General features: G+C 42.3%; 1 protein-coding gene across 3 annotated transcripts in view; it reads left to right on the plus strand.

Annotated features, from left to right (window-relative positions):
- Positions 1-23,967, plus strand: part of PLCB1 (phospholipase C beta 1) — a 455,429-nt gene that overhangs the window by 106,345 nt on the left and 325,117 nt on the right. For all 3 annotated transcript variants that reach the window (XM_081856862.1, XM_081856861.1, XM_081856863.1), the window contains one exon: positions 22,305-22,379. In XM_081856862.1, coding sequence (XP_081712988.1) covers positions 22,305-22,379 — 75 coding nt within the window. The remainder of the gene's footprint in view (positions 1-22,304; positions 22,380-23,967) is intronic.

Here is a 23,967-nt window from a genome sequence, read left to right on the forward strand (position 1 = left end):
GATAGGCCCAGAGAGACCTCAAACGCTTGCTTTATAATGAAGTTTACTGAGTGACTTTAGTTCATTCATTCTCTCTCAACTTAACCTACCTCACATGGTTGTTTTGGAGAGACACATTTTGTATGGTATCCTGAACTCCTGGGATGAAGAGTGGGATGCAGTAATAAAACTGGCTGATGCAGGTTAAACTCTGTACAAGTGGAAATCCTTGCACTAATTGTAAGAGTGCATTGGATGCCACCCTTGGTTTCCATTATCAGGAGTGTCCCCCGATTATAGGATTGGGACATTCCCTGGAGCAGCATGAGAGGTGCAGGAACAGTCCTGAAAACTCCAGATGGAGGACAGTATACAAATTTAATAAGTAATACATTTAATTGTTGTTAAACTGAAAATTGCCTCCTGCTTTTCTGCTGATGGCATTTTTCTGCTGGATCTTAGTCCCATCCATGAATGGATTGTGCCCTTTGTTAGTGGTTGCCTAAAGGTAAAGGGACCCCTGACCATTAGGTCCAGTCATGGAAGACTCTGGGGTTGCGGCGCTCATCTCGCTTTACTGGCCGAGGGAGCCGGCGTACAGCTTCTGGGTGATGTGGCCAGCATGACTAAGCCGCTTCTGGCGAACCAGAGCAGCGCACGGAAATGCCGTTTACCTTCCCGCTGGAGCGGTACCTATTTATTTACTTGCACTTTGACATGCTTTCAAACTGCTAGGTTGGCAGGAGCAGGGACCGAGCAATGGGAGCTCACTCTGTTGCGGGGATTCGAACCACGACCTTCTGATTGGCAAGTCCTAGGCTCTGTGGTTTAACCCACAGCGCCACCCATGTCCCTAGTGGTTGCCTAGTTAGGATCAAAATCCTGCATTTGCCCAGTACCATGGAGGGTTAATAGGCAGCAGTTCTGCTACAGCTGTGTAAGGAACTTTAGGCTCTGGGCTAACTGTGACTCTCCAAGCCTCTCTGTCTGGCCTTTTAAGATCCTCCTCTGGCTCTTTGCCAGCACTGCTGGGTGCTCTTTTTGAGTTCTGTTGCTTGGCTGGAGTCCTTGAGCTTTGGGTTGCCTGGATGGAGAAGTGTACCTGTGTTAGCGCAGAAACATCTGTCTTTGTGTGGTTAAAATTCACCTACTGTGCAAATGTATGAGTCCCCTCTTTAGTCCCACCCTTTTTGCCTCTGGCTCTTTCCACCCTTGGCTTGCAGCCCCATGGAAGGGTGCCTAGAGGGAATATGGGTCCCTGGTTCTGGAAAAAGTGTACCCATCCCTGCTCTGTAGTGCCTTTGCCATTTCTGAAAGCTACAGCATTGTCTTCTTCTTTTTAAAAAATAATTTAGGGGTACTCGTATTTTCCTACTTGTATTGAAATACTTAGATTCACAAAATGTTTAGGGGTATGTGTGCCCCTGCGTCTCCCCAGAAAAAAAGCACTGGCCATATCCATTCCAAAACATAAAAATAAAAAATATTCCTTCAGACCTTCTCCCCTCCCTCCATGGGTTCCATTTTTACCGTTATCCATCTATTATGTAATCATAGTAGCCAAAGTTCATTTCACTTTACAAGTGTCATTGTATTCCTGGCAATGATTTCAACTGTCTACAGTGGTCATTTAAACATATTAAAAATTTATTCCAATCTTTTAAAAATACTTGGTCTTCCTGGTTTCTGATCTTTCCCGTCAGTCTTGCCATTTCTGTGTATTCCATCAGTTTTGTCTGCCATTCTCCTCTGGTCAGTACTACTTCTTTCCATCTCTGGGCTAGAAGCATTCTTGCTGCTGACGTTGCATACATAAACAGTCTTTTATTTTATTTTATTTTGGTAGTTCCTCACCTATTATACCTAACAGAAAAGCCTCTGTTTTTTTAACAAAAGTTTTCTTAAACATTTTCTTTAACTCATTATTTATGATTTCCCAGAAAGCTTTTACCACCCCACAGGACCACCACATATAATAAGGTACTCTCTTTCCTTTTACCTTTTCAGCACAAATTTGAGCTGGTTCTATACATTTTCGCAATTTAACTCAGAGTCAGATACCAATGGTACCTCATTTTCATATAGTTTTCTTTCAATGAATAGCAAGCCTTAAACTTCAAATCCTCTTTCCATAACTTTTCCCATGATAGAAGTTGTATATTGTAACCAAAATCTCTTGCCCATTGTATCATCACTGATTTAACTTCTTCATCTTTAGTAAACCATTCCAAAAGCAATTTATACATTCTTGAAAGTAATTTCACATTGTTTTCCAACAGAGAAAGCTATGGCATTGTTGGTTCTCACCATTTTGAAACAAAGCTCCCAGTAAATGTAAATGACAAATGGACATGCATACCTGGTCCCTCTCTCTCTGTTTCTTTTTGGAAGGGTTGTGCAGCTTGTAGTTTGGGTAGCTGGAGGAGTTTGTGAAGGAGGAGATGGTTGTGCATATATCTGCAAGATTGCATTTTGCACTGATACAGTGAAAACGTGGGTGGTGGAGCTGCCACCAAGGAATAGAGATGAGTGACAACCTCAAATTAAGCTACCATTTTTAGGAACGGCTGGAAGTATAGCATAAGAAGAGCTCTACTGGATCAGACCAAACGTCATTCCTTCCTTCCTTCCATCCCCCACTCCACCCAAGGAAATCACATCCCATTTCTCCCCTTTTTGCACATATGGATGCTCTGAACGTAAGTTCCCACAAATTCACAGGTGGCAGAGCCTGTGGGTGAATCAGAAGTCCTTTTCCCTTCAAACACTTATTTCTGCCTAAGAAGGAACACCTAAACAAGGTTTTAAGGCTCTTATTAATGAGCCGGCATGTTCAATCTTCCACGGCTGAGCCAGTTAGCCAAACGATGTGCCAACGTTTCACACAGTGGGAAGATCTGCAACATAATACCCCACTGAATCAGTCATCTGGCACAGTATAGAGAAAGAGGGTAGCTTTGTAGTGTTTGAACACATTTATTCTAATATGTTCCAAACTATTGACTGAAGTTAAGAGAGGGGAACTTGAGAGCAAGTTTGAATTCAAATTCCTATTGTATGTAATAAGCTCCTAGGCAGGAAAGCTTGAGGAGCTGAATACTTAAACAACCATTTGATGCTTTCTCAGGGTAGAGAATGTTTTTGGCTCTATGGGCCATATGTTTATCAGGATTGGCTTCATGAGCAGGGCAACCCACCTGTCAATCACAGGACATCCCATGTCTGGCAGCTAGAGTGCCCCGTCCACCAGCCAAAATCCTTTGGGTGGGGACCATGCTGCAAGGGACATTTGTTAAGTGACTTCCTCATATCCCCCTAGTCGAATTTCAATGCATATCAATTTAACGGTTTTCCAAATCAGTATTCTTATAAAATTAACTTCATCACCTTTCTTTCTTTCCAATTCAGCATTAAACATATTAATTCATCACACTGCATATTTAAATCCTAAGCCTATCTGGTAATTGCAAGCTTTTTCCAATTAGTTTAACTTAACATATTTAACGAAATAATCATTAAATTTCATCCATTCTTCCTGGTACTCCTCCTCCTTCTGGTCACAGACTCTTCTATTCAGGTCGGCTAGCTCCAAAAAATCCATCATCTTCATCTGCTATTCTTCCACTGCTGGTACTTCTTGTGTTTTCCACTTCTTAGCTAATAAGATTCGAGCAGCGGTTGTGGCATACAAAAATAATTTAACATCTTTCTTGGGCAATTCCAAACCTGTTATTCCAAGAAGAAAGGCCTCTGGTTTCTTTATAAATGTATATTTCAACATTTCTTCCAATTCATTATAAATCTTTTCCCAGAAGTCTTTCACCTTGGGGCAGGTCCACCACATATGATAAAAGGTACCTTCTTTTTCTTTACATTTCCATCACAGTTATGATAAATCTTTGCTAATTTAACAGGGGTCAGATACCATCTATACATCATTTTCATTATGTTTTCCTTTAACATTGTACATGCAGTGAACTTGACCCCTTTCTTCCACAATCTTTCCCAATCTTTGAATTTATATACCGCTCTATACCCATAGGTCTCAGGGTGGTTCACACACCAAAAAATTAACAACATATATAAAATCAAAATAAGAACAATAACCCAATAACATTCCCCTCTTGTGTGAAATCAAACTTAAGCAGGACTTAACCCCCTCCAGGCAGCTGTGCAGCATGGGTTAAAACCTGCTAGGAATAGGCACCTGCAGCCATCCAACTCATCAAGTGATGTCGCCAGTAATGCCAGCAAATTGGCTTGATGGTGTGATTTGCAAAAAAAGTGGCCCCGCAGGCCAAATTGGACCACCTGGTGGGCCAAGATGGGCCCATAAGCCAGAGGTTACTCACCCCTGCCCTACATGAAATGTTGAAGCGCATCAGATATATCTGTTAGCGCCAGTGGTGAGAAAGTTATGATGCTTCACTTGTGGTTGGACTACAGTTTCAATTATCCCTGATGACTGGCCATGCTGGCTGGGGTGATCGATGTTGGATGTCTGTGGTGTACTTTGCTAGTATACAATGTAGCTTATTTGTTTGTTTTTTAAATATAGTTTTATTGATTTCCAAAATGTAACAATTGCAAAAATAGAATAAATGGAATAGAAGAAAATAGAAGAAAATGCTAAAACACAATCCCAATTTGCCCTGATCCCCCCTCCAGAATAGATTAGTCTATTTAAGTTTGCCAAAGTCCAGTCTGTGATTTTGGTGGTTGCCATTCTTCATGGTTATCAGTAAAGTATTTTATAAAAGGATGCCATATTTCAACAAAATAGTCTACGTCATTTGCATTATTCGATGCATGTAGTCTCTGTTATTTTTTCTGATACAGTATTCAACCATACACCCTGTTTCCAATAAGAAATATAGATATTCCAATCCTTTCTAATTCTGTGTCACTAGTAGGTGTGCTGCTACTAAAAGTAATTAGTTTTTTTATAATAAAAGTCAAAATGCCCTTCTTTAAAAATGGTTAACTTTGGGTACATTCTACATACTGACCCGTAATATAGCTTATTTTTGTAAATACCCTCTTCCAGAAGGGCTTTATATGTTCACATGCTCACCACATGTGAAAAGTTGTACCTGTACTATTTCAGCCTCTCCAACATGATGGTGGGATACTTTTATTAACACTGTAATGATGTCAAACTTATTAAGGAAACAGAAAGAGAAATGAACTACCTGAACATCACCAAATTCTTTAAATGTGTTAGTCTCCCACCCAAAATTGCATTTATAAAGTCCATTAATATATATTAATAAAAACACTTCTGTATAACATGTCTTGTTTCTCCAAATGGCATATAAATTCACTGAGGCATTTTCATCCTGGTCTTCTACAATATTGTCATCAGTAGGGAAGGGACTTTAAATTAGTGATGACGAAGTAATTGCTTGCTTTACAGAAGGTGCTAGGTTGAGTTTTTATCATATCCAACTACAAAGGATGTTAGGCAGCAGGACTGCAAGGACTTCTGCCTGAAACCATAGAAAACAACTGTCGGTCATGGTACACTACGTGAGCCAACAGGCAGGTTCATATGTCCATATATTGTCCAATCAGTTCTCTACGGCCTAATTTTATTTCACTGGTGGATGAACAGCTGTCACTTTCCCCTGAGGGAGATTGTGATATATCTCCTGCAGATGTTTAAGCGAGTGAGTTTGTTCATTATCAAGGCATCCATCACCCATATATGCCATGTACCTCTTCTCTAAACCACTGTAGTGGGTACGTCATTTTTCTTCCAATTTTTGTGAGTGGTACTCCGGCTGCCGTTATCAGATTCTTTACAAGGTCTCTGTGATCATTCTTTATACTGTTCTTGGCATATTCTAACAGGAACTCTTGTGAGGTTTTTCCAATTTTGTAACTTATTATCTCTCTGGTGTTTTTCGCAGCATCCTATCAATATTTTTAATATAGTGGTGCTGCTGCCAAGTGTATCTATGGGCCTTGCACTGTTCTTTTGACACCAATATTTTTGAAGGTGTCATCATGATTTTTTTTATAAATGAAAGTTGAAGTTCAATTCCACTTACATAGAATTTTAGAGCAGTTTTCTTTCATCACCATAATGACTGTGCTTGTTTTCTTTTGAACAAGTATAATTCTGGCAAGATGCTGAAATTTAAATCTGGTATCTCTTATTTTTGCTATTGAAATTCTTTTACTCTTTATATTTTTTTGATAGCATTCCTGACATCTTTGTAAACTTATTCAGTTTTTTTAAGTGCTTCAAGAATTTTAACCCTGCACAGTAGACAAAAACATTAGAAGAAACAACGCAACACCCAGAACAATGATGCATTAAAATATTCAATAAGCAGCACATTCCATTATTGATATTCCATCTGGCAAGCTGCCATGCTTGTGTAGATGTAATGACTGGAAGAGGGCAACAACACAGGGCCGATTAAATAGGTGAGAGATTAAAATCTGCAGACTCAAGTTGCTATTTCATAGCCTGAGGCAAGGAATAAGATGACACCCTTTATTTTGCATACAAAAGCTGACTAGATGGGCAGCTGTTTCATACTTCAACACTGATGGTGGAAGAGGACACTCCATGACAATGAAGCGCAGGTGGCGCTGTGCTCTAAACCACCGAGCCTCTTGGGCTTGCCGATCGGAAGGTCAGCAGTTCAAATCCTTGTGACGGGCTGAGCTCCTGTTGCTCTGTCCCAGCTCCTGCCAACCTAGCAGTTCAAAAGCATGCCAGTGCAAGTAGATAAATAGGTACTGCTGTGGTGGGAAGATGAACGGCGTTTCTGTGCACTCCGGTTTCTGTCATGGTGTTTCATGCACCAGAAGCGGTTTAGTCATGCTGACCACATGACCCAGAAAGCTGTCTGTGGACAAATGCCGGCTCCCTCGGCCTGAAAGCAAGATGAGCGCTGCAACCCCATAGTCACCTTTGACTGGACTTAACCGTCCAGGGGTCCTTTACCTTTTACCTTACAATGAAGTCAGGTGGAATTTTTTCCAGAATCTCCCCCCCCCCATGCTTTATTTTCCCATGAATTATTCTTCTTATTAATTTCATAAGATCATTAGCTACAGTAAATGGAACCAATTTCAAATACTATATTAGGCAAGCTTGGCCATTTAAAAGTTTTTAGCTTTGGTTCCTAAACACAGATAACATGCTAAATTAGATCATGCATAGGGACATCCAACTATCCAAATTTTTCTTGAAAACCCATATCATTGGTAGGCTAATTTAGGGGTTGCAGAACAGGCTGTGTGGCACATGGTATACTGGCCTCCAGTAGAATGGAGCGCTGTCCTCCATCATCTGCCACCAGAAGTGATCGCCTCAGTATATCTAATAGTAGAGCCAGCCCTTTCCAGGCTTGATAACACCATTAAGAATTCTTGAGGTGGCCCCTCAACACAGATAAATTTATGAAGCTAGGCTCATCATGCTGATTGCATCTTTTATTTGCTGGTAACAATTATTATAATTGATTGTTCACTGCAAATTGCTCTCTGGGATAAATAAGATCCAGAATAAGGGACGAGTTGATTAGAGTTATATTCTAGAGTCTGGTTTGATTTTTTTTAATGGGGGAAGGGAATTGATAGTTGCACAAAGGTTAGCTAAAAATCCTTTCACCCCTCTTGACATTTTGCAATATAACCTAAGCCTCCTGTAAATTGCATTGACAAGCTGGCACAACGATGCACCTTGAAAATGAATGAATGTAATGATGGAATGTAAACATTTCCAAACACCTGCAGTGATCTGGGCTAGATGTATACCAACAAGCAGGGAGATGGCAGAGAGACAGGGCCATGTTTGATTTCTCCTTGAATCCAAGGCTGCGGCTATGGGACCCTTTTGGGGTGTTAATGCAGTGAACCTTGCCATCATAGGCTCACGTTGTATATACACGTAAATAAGCCATATATTATAAAGACACCACAGTCTGCACTGTGCCTCATGCCAAAAGAAAACATAAACCCTGGGTAAGCGCCTGGAATCTTGCACCGCTCAGAGATTGTGGTGGCATGAAACAATAATATTCATTAATGTCAAGAATGCATTCATTATATTTCCTGCAGTACAAAGATATTCTTTTAAAAGAACAAACAGCCAACAAAGCAAACTCTCTTTCCACATTGTAACAACAACAAAAACCTCAATTTCCACAAGCTTAGTTTCTTAGACCCTTTCCTTGACATTTGCCTCTGGATGAAAGTGGGAAGTGTTCTCTACAGCTTTTTATACCTATGTCTAGGTATTGGTAGTTTTGTGGGCCTAGTTTATGGCTCTTTTTTGGGGGGGGGAATGGGTTCGTTTACAATGGCCTATTGCAAAAAGGAATAAGGGAAAATCATTCTCTGTAAATAGACTGCATTAGAAGAATGTTGGTTGATTGTATCACTCGATCTTTTTTGTGATTGTTTCCATTACGGTTTCATTTGGAGGCAGAAAATTTCCAATTTGTCTAGCCCTGTGTGTCCCATCCATCTTCATGGTGGTGTTGAAGGGTGCTTTTTGTTCCCTTGTAGTTAAAAACGGCTTCAGATTAGGAAGTTTCATCCAGAAGCGTGCTGATTATGATTGTAAGATTTCCACCACAAACCTGGCTAGCTCTGAAAAGTAACTTTTCCAGCAATTGTCTCCTGGAAGTAAAGCTGCCGAAACCGTTTTTCTTCTTTGCTCTTGCATGTCAACACGTTTGGCTTATTTTGAAAGCACTTCAGTGTCTGGCAACGATATGGTGCTTACAACAAAGCAAGTGGAACAGCGGATGCAAAGCCTGGAATGGATAAAAGGAAGGTTCAGAATTCCTTTAGAAATCTCAAATAGAACTTGGCAAACTGTAGCAAGCGGCTTCCTATCATAGCTAGACAGGAAGTGTCATATTTGATAAGTAGCATTTGAGCTTTGAAGCAGGAGTTTACACTTTGGGAGAGATTTTTTTCCCCTATTGTTAAGTGGAGACAAAACAATCCCCTGGCAGCAAAACTTTCTCAAATGTGAATCAGGCTCAGCTAGCTAAAGGTTGTGAGAACTGTTCATTCAGAATTAGAGAAATTGGCAAGTGTGCATCTTAGGCAAGTTTATTCAGAAGTACATACCCATTGCGCTCAGTGGGGGTTTGCTTCCTAGTTAGTGAATTTAGTGTTATAGCCCTAGCATATTTCTTAATTCTGCAATATCCATATTTGATCGGGTAGCATCTTCAGGAGAAGCGTGGCCTCATAGATGAATGTTACCCATGAACCATGTACATCAATGAAAGATCTTAGAATGATTTGGATAGAAGCTGGGCTATATTGGTCTCAGTTGCTACTAAAATTGGTGGGCAAATGCTGCTTGTTACAAGCAAATAGAAATGCTTAGAAATGGGGTACAGCAGTAGCTGTACCCAGACCCAGAAAATATGACATTTGACTAGTATTTTAGAGATGCAATCAGATAATGGCATGTGGTTGTACCATGGCTTATGGCTTTGTTTTTTGTTTTTGCTTAGTCATGGGCTTTGATTTTTGATTTTTGGGGTTGGGAACACCGGCTGAGATTTTTCCATAGCACCTCCTTAACGGCAGATGTAGCCACCCCGCCCCCATTCTCTTGAAAATTATACACACACACACACACACACACACACACACACACACACACACGTACGTACCTCGGGTTAAGAACTTAATTCGTTCTGGAGGTCTGTTCTTAACCTGAAACTGTTCTTAACCTGAAGCACCACTTTAGCTAATGGGGCCTCCTGCTGCTGCCATGCTGCTGCTGCACGATTTCTGTTCTCATTCTGAAGCAAAGTTCTTTACCCGAGGTACTATTTCTCGGTTAGCGGAGTCCGAACCTGAGGTACCACTGTATATATATAATCTCAGTAGGTGTTGGGATATTATTTAATAGAACAAATATGTGAGTCATGAATTTACCTTCTGCTCAGGGTGTTACCTTCAGGTTTCTAAAATCTTGCAAGTGTTCACTGCAAACTAGAAAATGGAATTTCAAGAAGAGAAAAAGAAATTGGTCCCCCAAGGGTCAGTTGTATCCATAGTCAGTGTTATATTTCTGTCTGGACTACAGTGATGAATGCAATTCCTTGATGGATAGTTTTAAGGTCAGTGGCTTTTGATCTGCAGATGGTAGCAGGGCAAAGGAAAGGAGGAGGCCTACAACTGATGGTAAATGGTATTTCCAAAGGTCTTTTCGTGCACAGCTCAAGTGGGAATAAATCCAAATTGTGACAGTTCCTGAACTGTCCTGGAATGTATGAGTCACCAGCCTGGCAGCAGAGACTTTCTCTAGTGCCCCAGGGCAGGTGCCTAAGACCTTGAGATTCCTTTCTTCTTTAAGGTAAGCCTTTAGCCCTCCTAGGAAAAAAGTTGTGTGGTGGGGGGGGGAGTGCAGGTACCTACTAAGTGATTTCTGTGAGTGTGATGTGACCAGCTTAATTTGCTTAACTAGGTGTGCTTAATGTTATATGAACTTGATGGTGAGCCTGGATAGCTCAGCTGGTTAGAGCATGGTACTGCTAACTCCAATGTTGCAGGTTGGATCCGTATAGGACAGCTGCATATTCCTGCATTTCAGGGGGTTGGACCAGATGTTCCTCAGGGTCCCTTCCAACTCTACAAATCTATGATTTTGTGATATCTGATCTGTCCTCAAACAGAGATTTTCATTGTTAGCTTTGGTTTTGCTCCCTTCACCATGTCTTATCAACTCCCCAAAGTGATGAAAGTTTTCTAAGCTCTCATCATACACTTCCAAAGGTAGAAGGAAATGGAAAAAGCTCTATTCAGTGCCTGTTTCACTCTGAGTTTCCCCCTTGAGTGAACCTGGCTTCTAGTGGGACCCTGTTGGGTTGATTTTTGATGTGTTGCATCATGGCCTATATCATTGTCTTGAGATGGGGATGCTGGCGATGCCATGGCCATGCTGTGTCTGACTGCATGGGTTAGCAGGATGTTTCTCTGCCTCCCCTGAATCTGACAGTGGCTCAGGTTCACTGTGGCTGTAACAGCAGGTGTAAGTGATCATAGGTGATAAAGATTCTCAGATGCGTGCCCATGGCTTGCCATGCAGGGGCATTATGTGAGAGGTGCTGGGGGCCGTGGCCCCTGGTGCACGATTTTTGAGGGTGCACAGTCCAGGTGTTCCTCTTCACGGGTGTCACCACATTGGGGGGATTCACCTTCCAAGGGCTGCATTGGCCAGCTGGCCTCCCCCCTGCATGGATGGGCAGGCAGCCCAGCACAGCCCCACTTTGCTTTGGTGGGAGTGAGCTTGCTCTGGCAGCATTGGAGGAGAGGGTTGGGCTAGCAGGCTCCATTCCCCCTTGCCCAACGCCTATACTTGCGTGCCTTGCCTAACGCCTGTGCGCATGCCCCAGGCGACGGCAAGTGACACTACACCATTGTTGCCACACGGAGACTTTGAGGTGTCTGCCTTATAATTCACTGCTTTACCTCTTGATATGGTAATGTGATGATATAAGTTACCAACCAAAGTTGTTGGCCGCATGCTGATTGTTTTCAAAGGAATTCTTTCTTCTTCTTTGGCAATCACTCGTAGCCGAGTAAGATTGTCTTCCATAAACACGGTTTTAACAATGAGTCCGCAAGTGACTGTGGAGGCCAGTTCTGGAACCACACGACCTTTCACAGTGAGGACAATGGTTACAAGAACCACCACCAAGTTGCTCTATATGTCCTGCTTGCAAGTTTCCCACAGGCATCTTGTTAGCCACTGTGAGAACAGGATGCTGCACTTCAGATGGACCATTAGCTGGATTCAGCAGGCTCTTCCTATATTTTTATGGCTGTCCCAAGGTCACCCATGAGCTTCATGTGGCTGAGTGGAGTTTTGAACCTTGGTCTCCTTGTATCTCCATTACTCCATATCAGCTCCGCTCAAGATTGAATCTCCTCAGGTATATGCATGTCTCAGGATTAGCTTTAAAATGTTCTCATTAAACTGGCCTGGCAGCTGCCAAGAAGTGGTGCTAACTGAATTTATGGAGACATGTTCTCCATTTTATATGCACTCATCTCAACAACTGTATCCACTTGGAGGCTTAAAACACTGCCCTTCCACATCATGTATTCTCCTTACTTAGCAGTTTGTGTCAGATAAAAAAGAAGAAACAGTTTAATACAGTCATCAAACACAAGGTGACCCCTATTAGCAGCTCTGATTGCCATAGTTTCCAGATTTCAGATCCTGGCTTTTGTTCCAGGCTTCCAATCCTCAGCCTACAGACATTTTTAATTCCCACTCTCCACTCTATGCCTACCATTCAGCTTTCCCTCCTCCGTACGTAGCACAATGCTGCTTTTTTGGCTGTTCGGCGAGAATTAAATTGCAAGAGTGAAAATTCCATCTTAAAAGCATACAAGATGCCATTCAACGAGTTTTAGGCAACACAATGCAATAATGCATAGCTTTGTGTTTACAAGTCATGAGCCAGGTTCTTACACCAATTGTAACAATCAATTTCTCAAATGTGGCAAAGAAAGGTCACATCTCACTTCTTATGAGTCCATGCCTTTCCCTTTGTTGGGCTTGAAAATAATACTTCTCAAATAATAATCCTCAAGCCTCAGCCTGTGGTTCAAGAAAGTGTTGTTCACAGGTAGGGGTTTTTTTTGTTGCTGTTGGAATTGTTGCCAATACTAATAGGGGATTCAAGTGGAATATGCAACAAAACATTGGGGGGTACCTCCCACTCCTGTGTGTGCATTTTATTCGACGGTAATAATGGTAGCTTCCTCTTAGTGCTTGCGGGATTCATTTGATAGTGATGTGGAAAAAATTCCAACCACATCTTCTGGTGAAAGCCTGGGACTTCACAGCCAGATGTACAAGAAATGTTCTGCTGGTCATTTGACATAATATGCCAGTCAAATTCATGATTTTAGGGCTCCATTCAGACAGAGCATTTTCCACACAGCAGTTCCCCTCCACATCTCTGTGCATGATGGGTGACCCTGAGGAAGGTTCTGAACCCTGATAATCTCTCCCCACTCCCTTAACATTCTTCTATCTTTAATAAATGCAGTGCCACCGTGATTTTTCTTGAGAGTTGTGAGGTAGGGCCTTGTTGTTCCAATTTTACAGAGTGCTACACATCCGTCATCACAGCTATCTTTACAAGAACCTTGTGAGGTTCTGTCATGATTATTATCCTCTTACTGCAGGGACTGAGGCTGAGAGACTAGTGAGTTGATGGCTGCTGTGAAATATGGAAGCGGTCCTTGGCAGTGCATCGTCTTAGATACTGTGCTCTGCCAATTCTAGCGAACGTAAGAGCATGTGGCATTAATCTTCACGAAATTATATCTGAACTGCCTCAGAATGGTTGAAAAGGAGTAAAGTCGGTTACTGGTCAATTTTAGAAATGCTATTATCTGAACCACATCCGGGCATTAGGAAATAGCGATGAAATGGAACTGAGCAAAACCTTCCAGAAGGTCATCCCCCTGGTAGGCTGAACTCCACACACCTCGTCACAAAGTGACGTCAGATAGCACCCCAAATCAAGTCAACTAAAAGGACAATCCATTAACACCAGCTGTATTTTTTGTAATGGCTGTATGCAGTGCTTTTTTCTGGGGGGAAACAGGTATATGCATACCCCTAAACATTTTGTGAATCTAAGTTTGGCCTCATTGAGGGGCAGTATTTCAACATGAGTAGGAAAACGAGAGTACCCCTAAACATTTTTTTTAAGAAAAAAAGCACTGGCTATATGGACATGGAAAAGACACATGCCCTGGGAGCTGGAAATTAGGTTCTTTATTGAAAAGGATAGGTAAGTAAATAAGTGCCTTTAAAATGCAGTTGTTCAGAATTTGAAAGCATACAGGTGCCTTTTTAAAGCCATCGCTGCTCCATACATCTCACTTCGGAAACCCAACTAGCCAGTCTTATTGATTTCAAGGCTTTCTTCGGGCATTTTGAAGGAAAATTTGTAACTGAACAAAGCATTTTTCAAAAAAATAATCTTTAAATAAATGTTGCTTGTGAACCTCACAAATGCAAACATAACAATATGTGGATGACAACTTCTGCTATACAGTATTTCCTTTTGGCTGAATAATGTTCATAATGGTATTTTTTGCTCTATAAGACTCACTTTTTCCCTCCTAAAAAGTAAGGGGAAATGTGTGTGCGTCTTACGGAGCGAATGCAGGCTGCGCAGCTATCACAGAAGCCAGAACAGCAAGAGGGATTGCTGCTTTCACTGCGCAGAGATCCCTCTTGCTGTTCTAGCTTCTGAGATTCAGAATATTTTTTTTCTTGTTTTCCTCCTCCAAAAACTAGGTGCGTCTTGTGGTCTGGTGCGTCTTACAGAGTGAAAAATACGGTATATGCCACTCTCTGTTTCCCTCTAAGATGCCTAATGAAGACAGACTTGTGTGAAATCTCTCTGAACAGATGACTTGCATTGTGACAACTTAATTCTCCTTCAGATAGCTGCGTTTTTCTTTACTAAAAAGTAAAGTCATATGCCTAAATCATTCTTGAATCAATTGCCCGCAGTTTACTGAAAAGTAAAGTCATATGCCTAAATCATTCTTGAATCAATTGCCCACAGGTATGGATGTCAGTTAAAAGGAAGAACATGGTAGCTAAACCTCAAGACTGTGTGATGAATTCTGCATAATAAACCATGCAACGAAATGGCACCTGAATAAATGCAATTAATGCCTGTGTCAGCAGAGACAAGAGAATTAGTTATCAAAAGTTCCCAGAGCATATGTATGTGTAAAGCCAACATGCTGCAAATGAGGCATTCAAGTGAAACTCAATACGTGTGTCATTTTCTTTTCTTTTTAAAAATTGCTTGGTTCACAAAAAATGTGCATTGTCTTTTTTCAAGTCATACCGTCCTTTTTTACATTCAAATACATCCTATGTTATCTTCCTTGGATATGCTGTCACAAATATTGCAATGGGGGTGCATTTTTTAAAAAAGTAGCAGTTTTAATCAGAGATGTTAGGGCTGCTTAGGTCAGCAAGCTAGAGTGATGTGGTCCTGGGCTACTTGCGTTGCATAATACACTTGTTTCAGCTATTACATTTCAGAGAATATGAGTTGTACCACTGGAGGATGAGTTCCCTGTCCCCCAGTTCATCATAAACAAGGCAATAATGATATTGCTTAGTTCCAATATGTAGACACAGATGTGAGCATTAGGGCTTTCATTTTGATAGATGAAGCACAGATAAGTAGAGGACTCATAGTGGCCTTTCCCCCATAAACTTGGGATGTGACACAGTCTTAATTGTCCTACTGAGCCCAGACTAAATTGCAGAGTGGAAGTGGCTAGGAACTGGTATTACAAACGGGCAGCACATGTAGAAAATCAATGCTTCTGCTCTTCATGAGGGGAAAGGTCCGTTTAATCTACAAGCCGTTGCTTCTTCCTTTCTATGGAATTAAATCCCACAAAGTAATGGCCACCTACTTATATGGCTTTAAAAGAGAATTAGACAAATTCATAGGGGATAATGTTATCATTGGTTAATAGACAAGGTTGCTATGTTCTCCCTACACTGTTGAAGGCAGTGTACTTCTGAAAACCAGCTGCTGGGAATCACAAGTGGGGAAAGTGGTATTCTGCTCATGTCCTCCTTGGGGGCTTCCCATAGGCATCTAGCTGACCACTTTGAGAACAGGATGCTAGATGAACTGGACCTTTGGCCTCATCCAGCAAGGTGCTCCTTGAGCTTTTCAGCATCTCCGTGTAGCAGAAAAAAGACCATGGGTGGCTTTTGTGATATTACACTGCAAGAAGTAACCAGCAGACAGAAATGCTGTGTAGGTGGTCTGTCAGAAAGAAAAGTCAGGATTTGATAGGGACATGGCTGCACTGTACAATGCTCTTGTATGAGAAAGATAAATATCTAACTGAACCTTGTGACTAAAGGTTTATTTGAAGAAAGTAATGAGGATCCCGTTTGCTGCATTTATATCAGAGATGGGGAACCAGCAGCCTCTCAAGTGGTGTTGCACTCCCAGTATGGCCTACGGTCACCCTGGAGGACCACAGGTTTCTCACTCCTGGCTTAAGGTCATAGGTCTGCATGATGGAGGACTTGGCCCTTTATTTCCAATGTGTTTCTGTTTTGCCTACCCATTCTACTGGTTATCCACAGGGAGTCTATAGAGTGCCTTGGATATCTGTGCTTTGCCGTTTCCACAAAAACAGCAGCTCCACAAAAGTGATGCATCTTCTGCTGTATTGGCAAGTCATGCTATTCGTGAATGGGAGCACACATTGGAACGAAGTGCATCCCACTGATCTTAATGCACTGGATTGGAATTAGCAACAACTTTAATTATTTTTATTGGATTGCTTTTCTGTTTCGTTAAGAGCTCCTTGAGTTGTTGGTTAAAAGTTTAAAGAGGAGTATTCTGAGAAGATGATATGGAACACTGTTCCGTTAAAGGTAAAGGGACCCCGATCATTAGGTCCAGTCGTGGCCGACTCTGGGGTTGCGGCGCTCATCTCGCTTTATTGGCTGAGGGAGCCGGCGTACAGCTTCTGGGTCATGTGGCCAGCATGACTAAGCTGCTTCTGGTGAACCAGAGCAGCGTACGGAAACGCCGTTTACCTTCCCGCCGGAGCGGTACCAATTTATCTACTTGCACTTTGAGGTACTTTTGAACTGCTAGGTTGGCAGGAGCAGGGACCGAGCAACGGGAGCTCACCCCGTCATGGGGATTCAAACCGCTGACCTTCTGATTGGCAAGTCCTAGGCTCTGTGGTTTAACCCCCAGCGCCACCCGTGTCACTGTTCCGCTGGATCAAAAGAATAGAGTGAATAGTGCTTTTTGTCCCTAGTGAGAGAGCAGTGTCCATGGAAGGTTGGCTCTAACATTGCTTACCCTTTATGAAAATGGCCAGCAATGAGATAAGCCTCTTGGTCATTTGATGCTACCTTATATTGAGCTAGACCCACTGGTTCTTTAGTCCAGTACTGTCTGCTCTCTAGTTTGCAGGCAAAAGTCTTTCTTATCCTTGTAACTGGTGATGGCAGGGACAAAACCTGGGTCCATCAGTACACAGAGTACCTACTTTGCTACTGAGTCATCTCCAAGAGGCTTCCTCTGAGATTCATTTTAGATGTAGCCACATCTGGGTTATGGACCTGGAATGGGTGCAAGTTTGTTGTGTCTTTCTGCTAACAATGCGGGCAATAAAGGGCAATGTATCTTCCGGCCAACTGAAGCTGTGAAGGCATCAGTGACTCTTCCTCTCTTGCTTTCTCCCCATCTCTGCAATGTACAGTGGGATCCTTTATTTTTAAACCAGCATTTGGAATTCAGTGTTTCATCACCTCTTCCTTTATATAACAGAGCGTGTGTCGCAGTACAAATATTTGGACCTTTTTTCTTCTTGGGGCGGGGGAAGAGTGATACAGGATCAGCTTTACCTCTTTCAGCATTAATAGAATGCCTCATCTTTGCTGCCATTTATAAGAAAAGGAACCCCCTGGTGTCCTTGCAATCGCCATGTATTTTGCTGTTTTTCTCTGCAGTGTTGTGTAGCCAGGACTGGTGTAGGTTTATAAAGCCACATATGGTAACATGTCATAAACAGTCACAGATTTCACAAACATTTTGTATTGGGGGGAAAATATATCCAGTTACCATATTTTTCCATGTATAAGACTAGGTTTCCCCCCCAAAAAAATAATGTCCAAAATTTGGGGGCGTCTTATACACGGGGATCATCTCCCCCCATTTTCTTAAACCGGAGTCCCCCCAAAATAGGGATCGTCTTATACATGGGGGCGTCTTATAGACGGAAAAATATGGTAATGCCCCACTCCAGCAAAAATGTATACAAGGCAGACAGTAAAAGGACACCTTATTTCAACAAAAATTCCCTAACAGTAAGAAAGAAAGAAAGAAAGAAAGAAAGAAAGAAAGAAAGAAAGAAAGGGTAAGTACAAAAAAGAAGAAAGAAAGAAATGGGGGAAGTAGGTAGAGGAGAGAGAGAAGAGGTAGAGATTTGTACAGATGTGTGGGCAACAAGCTTTCAGTTTTAGAATGAAGTATTTCTACACCTTAGCTATTTTATTGGCTTGGTTGGTTGTTGTTATATTTTAAAATTATATATCTTGCTGGTGCTACCTGGATGTGATCAGAGCCTGGATAGCTGTCAATTGCAGTTTTATTTTTAGCCCATCATTGACATCTCAAATCCCATGTCAGCAAAAAGCCGTACTGGAAGACAAGGCAAACTGTGGCTTTAGTATGAGTTGGAAGAAATAAGGAGTGATTTTGATAGGTTTGTTATGTGATAAACTGTTTCAAGTAAACATGAGTTTGAATAAATCATAATCAAAGGTTGGGGGAATGTTTGGCCTTCCACATATTGCTGAACTACAACTCTCATCACCCTTGGGTATGCTTGCAGGTGCTGATGGGAGTTGTAGTTCAGTCAACATTTGGAAGAAGGGCACAGGTCCTCCATATATGGTATAAAGAGATAATTGTTTTCTGAATTGTGTGATACCTAGTACGTTCCCATCTCCCTATGTATATAAAGGTTGAAGGACCAAAAGATGTCAAGAGTTGCAGTTCAAGTTCAGAATGCAATAATGTTTCTGGTAATTGGAGGAGGAAGGAGACAGCCTCTCATCCAACAGCCAGTTTTGATGGCGAGTAACATTGCTTTCTGGCCCTGTAAACTAGCAGCTACATAACAGCACAGTGAAAGACTCTGAAACCAAAGGAGGGAGGGATTGGAAGCCCTTTAACAACTGACAAGCTGGAACGTGTACAGTGGAGGGCAACCAGGATGATCAGGATCTGGAAACCAAGCCTTACGAGGAACAGTTGATGGAGCTGGGTATGTTTCACCTGGAGAAGAAGAGACTGAGAGGAGATATGAAAGCCACCGTAGAATATCTCAGATGCTGTCACATGGAAGATGGAGCAAGCTTGTTTTCTCCTGTTCTTGAGGCTAGGACCCAAAGTGATGGCTTCACGTTACAATAAAAGAGATTCCAAATAAACGTTAGGAATAACTTTCTGATAGTAAGAGCTGTTCAACAGTGGAATGGACTCCCAAGAGAGTTGGTGGACTCTCCTTCATTTGAAGTTTTTAAGCAGAGGTTGGATGACCATTCGTCATGGATGCTTTTGTCGAAGTTCCTGCATTGCCGGGGGTTGGACTGGATGACCCTGGGGGTCTCTTCCAACTCTTCCAATTCTATGAGTCTATGACCATGAGGGTCCACCACTAATAATAATAATAATAATAATAATAATAATAATAATAATATATTTATACCCCGCCCATCTGGCTGGGTTTCCCCAGCCATTCTGGGTGGCTTCCAACAAAATATTAAAATGCAGTGGTCTATTAAACATTAAAAGCAAGAAAGTAAGGCCCCAGTGAGATCCTATAGCGCATTTCCCCCACTCCTGGCAGCAAATCAGCCCAAGATGCACATAGCTGCATTGGACCATAAAATAATGATCAGCTGGAATGGAAACAATTTCAGTCTGATTGAATGGCTTCTTTTGGGCAGTGGTTGCTGAAGGGCCGAAGGCAGCTTCTCAGCAGAGTCAGTAGAATAGCCCTGTTTCTCCCTCAGTGCAGTCTTAATCATGCAATGCACAAACATCAAATGGCCATGCATACAAAGGTTTTTAAACATTGGGTCCACAGGGAAATCATGTATTTTGACTCACCAGGTGGGGCAAAGTTGCTGTGGTAGCTTCCCAGCAGGTGGGTTGCTGTTGCTTACTGGGAAAGAGGGGCAAGGCTTGACTCCACCAGTGCCATTCTACTGTGCCAAACTCCCCACTGCCTCTCTCACTCCTGGTCACTGGCAGCAACCCACTTGCCAGGAAGCCAGTGTAGTACCTCTGCCACACCTGGCAAGCTGTTTCTGGATTCATGTGTGGTGGTCTTGGCATTCAAGCATATCACACTGGAACAGAGATTCTACAGGGGTACAGGTTGTGGGCAAAGACATATTATTTATTGGGCATGGTTTGATAATGATTGTGTTCGATGTAGAAGAAAAACTTAGGAAGTGGTTTAATTTTGTTTAGAGAGCTAATCTAAGGCAAGTTCCTGTCCCCGTTCTGAAATTCAATACTCATAAATAGCTGATGAGACATAAGAAGGAGACCTTTATTAAAGAATATCAGTTGGAATTGACACAAGCATTGGAGACTCGTGATAAGACGAAATTTTGGAAATTGGTGACTGATATGGAAGGTCGCTCTTCTCCAAAAGATGAGTGTCACATTGCGGAACTATGTAGGAGGAATTTTTTTGTACAGCAGTCTAATGATCTAATGATGCTTAATGAGTTTCAGGGGGGAGGAATCAGTCTGTACCCATGAAGCTGTATTATACTGAGACAGATCATTGATCCCTCTCTGTAGTACCGTCTACTTTTCCTGATGGTGGCTAGTTTTTGACTGCCTGAAGTCCTGTTTAACTGGAGCTGCTGAACCTGGAATATTTTGCATGCAAAGCATCCCCTGTGCCACTGAGCAGTGGTCCTTCCTTGCTTTCTGTCCCCTTTCCCCATATAAGATATAAATCCTCTATTGCTATGGTTACTGTTTCCATTGCCTGGTGTGGGCAGCCTGGTAGAAAGAGTGCACTTGCTGCTACCCTGCAGCTTTTTCCTTACTGAGTGCTTGCTACAGCCCTATTGAAAATTATCTGTATATCAAATTAGTTTTAAAAGCTACCTCCAAACATGGCATATCAGTTTCCTTTCCAACCCCAGCCCCAAAATTGTTAACAGTGTTCATAAGGGGGAAGTATGCTCGTTTGTGGGGTCCTATGCAGCTATGTGGATTTCTCAATAATTCAGTAGCTTTCCAGGGATCAGAGATGGATTTAAGTCTAACATGTTGTGGTATACTGTAATAATCCAGGGTTGGCAGTGTTTATGGAACTGAGCAACTTTTATGGTAATACAGGCAATTAGTGCAGCTTATTTGCTCTAAATACAAATCGTATCCACAGGAGAAACACAGTAGATGCTGCCAAGTCTCATAAAACTTGCTTGCCTATGGCTCAGGAAGTAGTGCACTAAGTAGTTGAGAAGGAAACATTGGTGCTGGGCTTCTGGATGGAGCATGTCACACCTTAATGATGATGATGATGATGATATTCATTCATTCATTCATTCATTCATTCATTCATACCCTGCCCATCTGGCTGGGTTTCTCCAGCCACTCTGCGCGGCTTCCAACCGAATATTAAAAACACAATACAGCATTAAACATTAAAAACATCCCTAAACAGGGCTGCCTTCAGATGTCTTTTAAAAGTAAGATAATTGCTTATTGCCTTGACATCTGATGGGAGGGCATTCCACAGGGCTGGCGCCGCTACTGAGAAGGCCCTCTGCCTGGTTCCCTGTAACCTCACTTCTCGCAGCGAGGGAACAGCCAGAAGGCCCTCGGCGCTGAACCTCAGTGTCTGGGCAGAACAATGGGGGTGGAGATGGTCCTTCAGGTATACAGGACCGAAGCCATAAGCTATAACATAAAGGGCTTCCCCACTGGGATGCAGCCAGATGCCTCTCCCCTCCCATCTAAGGACCCAGCTCAATGCATTTGCTGCCATTGTAAAGTTGTGACATAGTAGAAATGGAGATGGGTGGAAACCCCACAGAACCATGGCCAATCCGTCTGTGGGTAAAATTCCTCCATGGTCATGAGAAACAGGGGCCGATCCATGTCCATAACAATGCTGCTGGTGGAATTTTCTTCTAAAGGAGATTCCTCTTCACTAAACCATTTACTTACGGAGTGGGTAGGTGGAGAAGCCTCGAAGGAGAAAACTGGGTGAAGGGTGGGCCTCCTTGTTATGCTCCTAGTGTGGACTTGACCAGAAAAGTCTTCAGTCAAGTCCACCCCTAGGCTCCACCCAGGGGAGCCAGAGAGCTGGCTTTGATTGGTTCCCTGGCGGAGGAGGCCCTGCCCCCTTGTGACTGCACCATAGTGTACTTGGCTGAATGGCAGGAGGATCTGCCCCCCCTGCGTCACCACAAATCATGGCAGTCAGGGATGGAAGAGTGAACCTGGGCTTTTCCTTGATGCCACTAGCTTCCAAGTCTGCAGCTCAAGTAGGTCTCCTGGTCTCTAAAAGGCATAATCTTACCATGATTTTGGAAGACTCACAGTGATGGGCCAGTGGTATCCTTTCTTCCTTTATCTTAATTTAGAGTGGGAATGCTTGTAAAGACCTTCATATGCAAAACTGCAGTGTAAATGATGGAATGACCTAATGCAGCAAAACACATCTCCCCTCTCCCCTTCTTGTCTCATCAGGTGCAGGAATCGGAGCTGCTGGATATCAGCCTTGTCAAAGATGCCCGATGCGGGAAACAGGCCAGAGTGCCTAAGGTAGGTCACATGGGGAGGCCAAAGATTCTCCACTGTTGCTTTATCAGATTGTGCTTCAGAAAAATTCCCTATGGGTCACATTTTGTTCCTAAAAGTTGTCTCTCCAACCATATATGTGTCTTTGCATAACTGCAGCATAGCTTTCCTTATAATGATAGCCTCAAGGTGCTTAATTACGGGCTCTCTGGGAGAGGCAAGCATGCAATTTGAACTTCGTCTTGTACATTGATGGAAAGTCTATTATGTGGAACTTTTGGGATGTCATTGCAGAAGTGACTGTGTTGTGAAGCAAGTACATAATTTCACTTTAGTTTTGAGTGGCTATACCCTCGACAGCTGAATCGGAACTGTAATGTTAATTATGAAGTGCTCCTTTTTAATAAACATTTAATAGATAGCGTAAGTAACTCATCATGTTTGCAAGAGATGCCTAAATTAAGTTTTTCTATTTTCTGCATCTGTAAATTGGATGAAAAAGCTGCATTGTTGAACCGAATGTACCTTCTAGATAATGGCTGTTTTTCATTTTCAACTTTTCATTAATGATCACACAAGTATGCAATCCAAATTCAAAGCTATGCTTGGTGGCACTTGAGGATTTTTCACGCATCTCACCAGCTATGCTTTATGGAAGAAAGTAGCCATCCTTGGCCTTTCTCAGTTTTGTTTTGCTTTTTAAATAGGCAGCTGCCGTGTGCAGGTAATTGTGTGCTTGGATGTATCATGTGACTATGGAATTGCTTTTTCTAAAGCATTTTAAAGTTTCTTCCTTAGGGCCCATTTCAGTGTCAGAAACTTTCCAAAAGGCTAGAATTGTAATTGAAAACCTATGGTAGCAATTCGTGACATGCACATAAATATCAAATTAGTACTCCCTGATTATTGGCTTTATGATGAACAGCATGAGAACATTAACAATGGATAGAACATTATTTTAAAAAGCAGCTCCCTCCCCTTCCTTCTCTCTCTTTTTCTCTTTCTTTTTTGAGAGAAGTGTTCCTGTATGAAAAAGTATGTTTCGCTAAGGTGCACCTACAGTTATTTGCTCAGTGGGGTCTTGCTTTTGTTAAACTGCATAAATGCTTTCCTTGCTGTTGTGCTCCACCAGTCAGTGGCAAGTAGCTTTCATTGCAAGCTGTTTGCAAAAAAGAAAAGAGGTCTTTCTTTGCCTGGGGATGACATGCCTTACCTATGTGTGTGAGCTTGCCTGTTGCTTTGAGGTGAAAGGGTACCTTAGTAATGCGATAATGTGTTGGACAATCAGTTAAAATCTGTTTGGTGCAGAGCATGGTTAATTGTGCAGTGAACCCTCTAGTAACAACTGGAAAGATCTGTGGCTTAAATGACTCCGCCCTTTCTCTCTTGCTGTCCCTTATGCCTGGAATTCCATCTTGGAACACCTATGTGATACTACCCAGCTGCTTTCCTTCCAATCCCTCCTCCAAACACAACTTTTTGATGAAGCCTTCAACACAACTCCTTAGTCCCTGTCTTCTAATGATATTGGGCTTAGGTATATCCTTCTCATTTTGCCTCCCTCCCTCCTCGTACGCCTCCTTCCTGCAACTCCTGCAGCCAAGCTGGTACC

The sequence above is a fragment of the Podarcis erhardii genome (assembly GCF_964252035.2).
Source record: "Podarcis erhardii genome assembly, chromosome: 3".
Taxonomy (NCBI): Eukaryota; Metazoa; Chordata; class Lepidosauria; order Squamata; family Lacertidae; genus Podarcis; species Podarcis erhardii.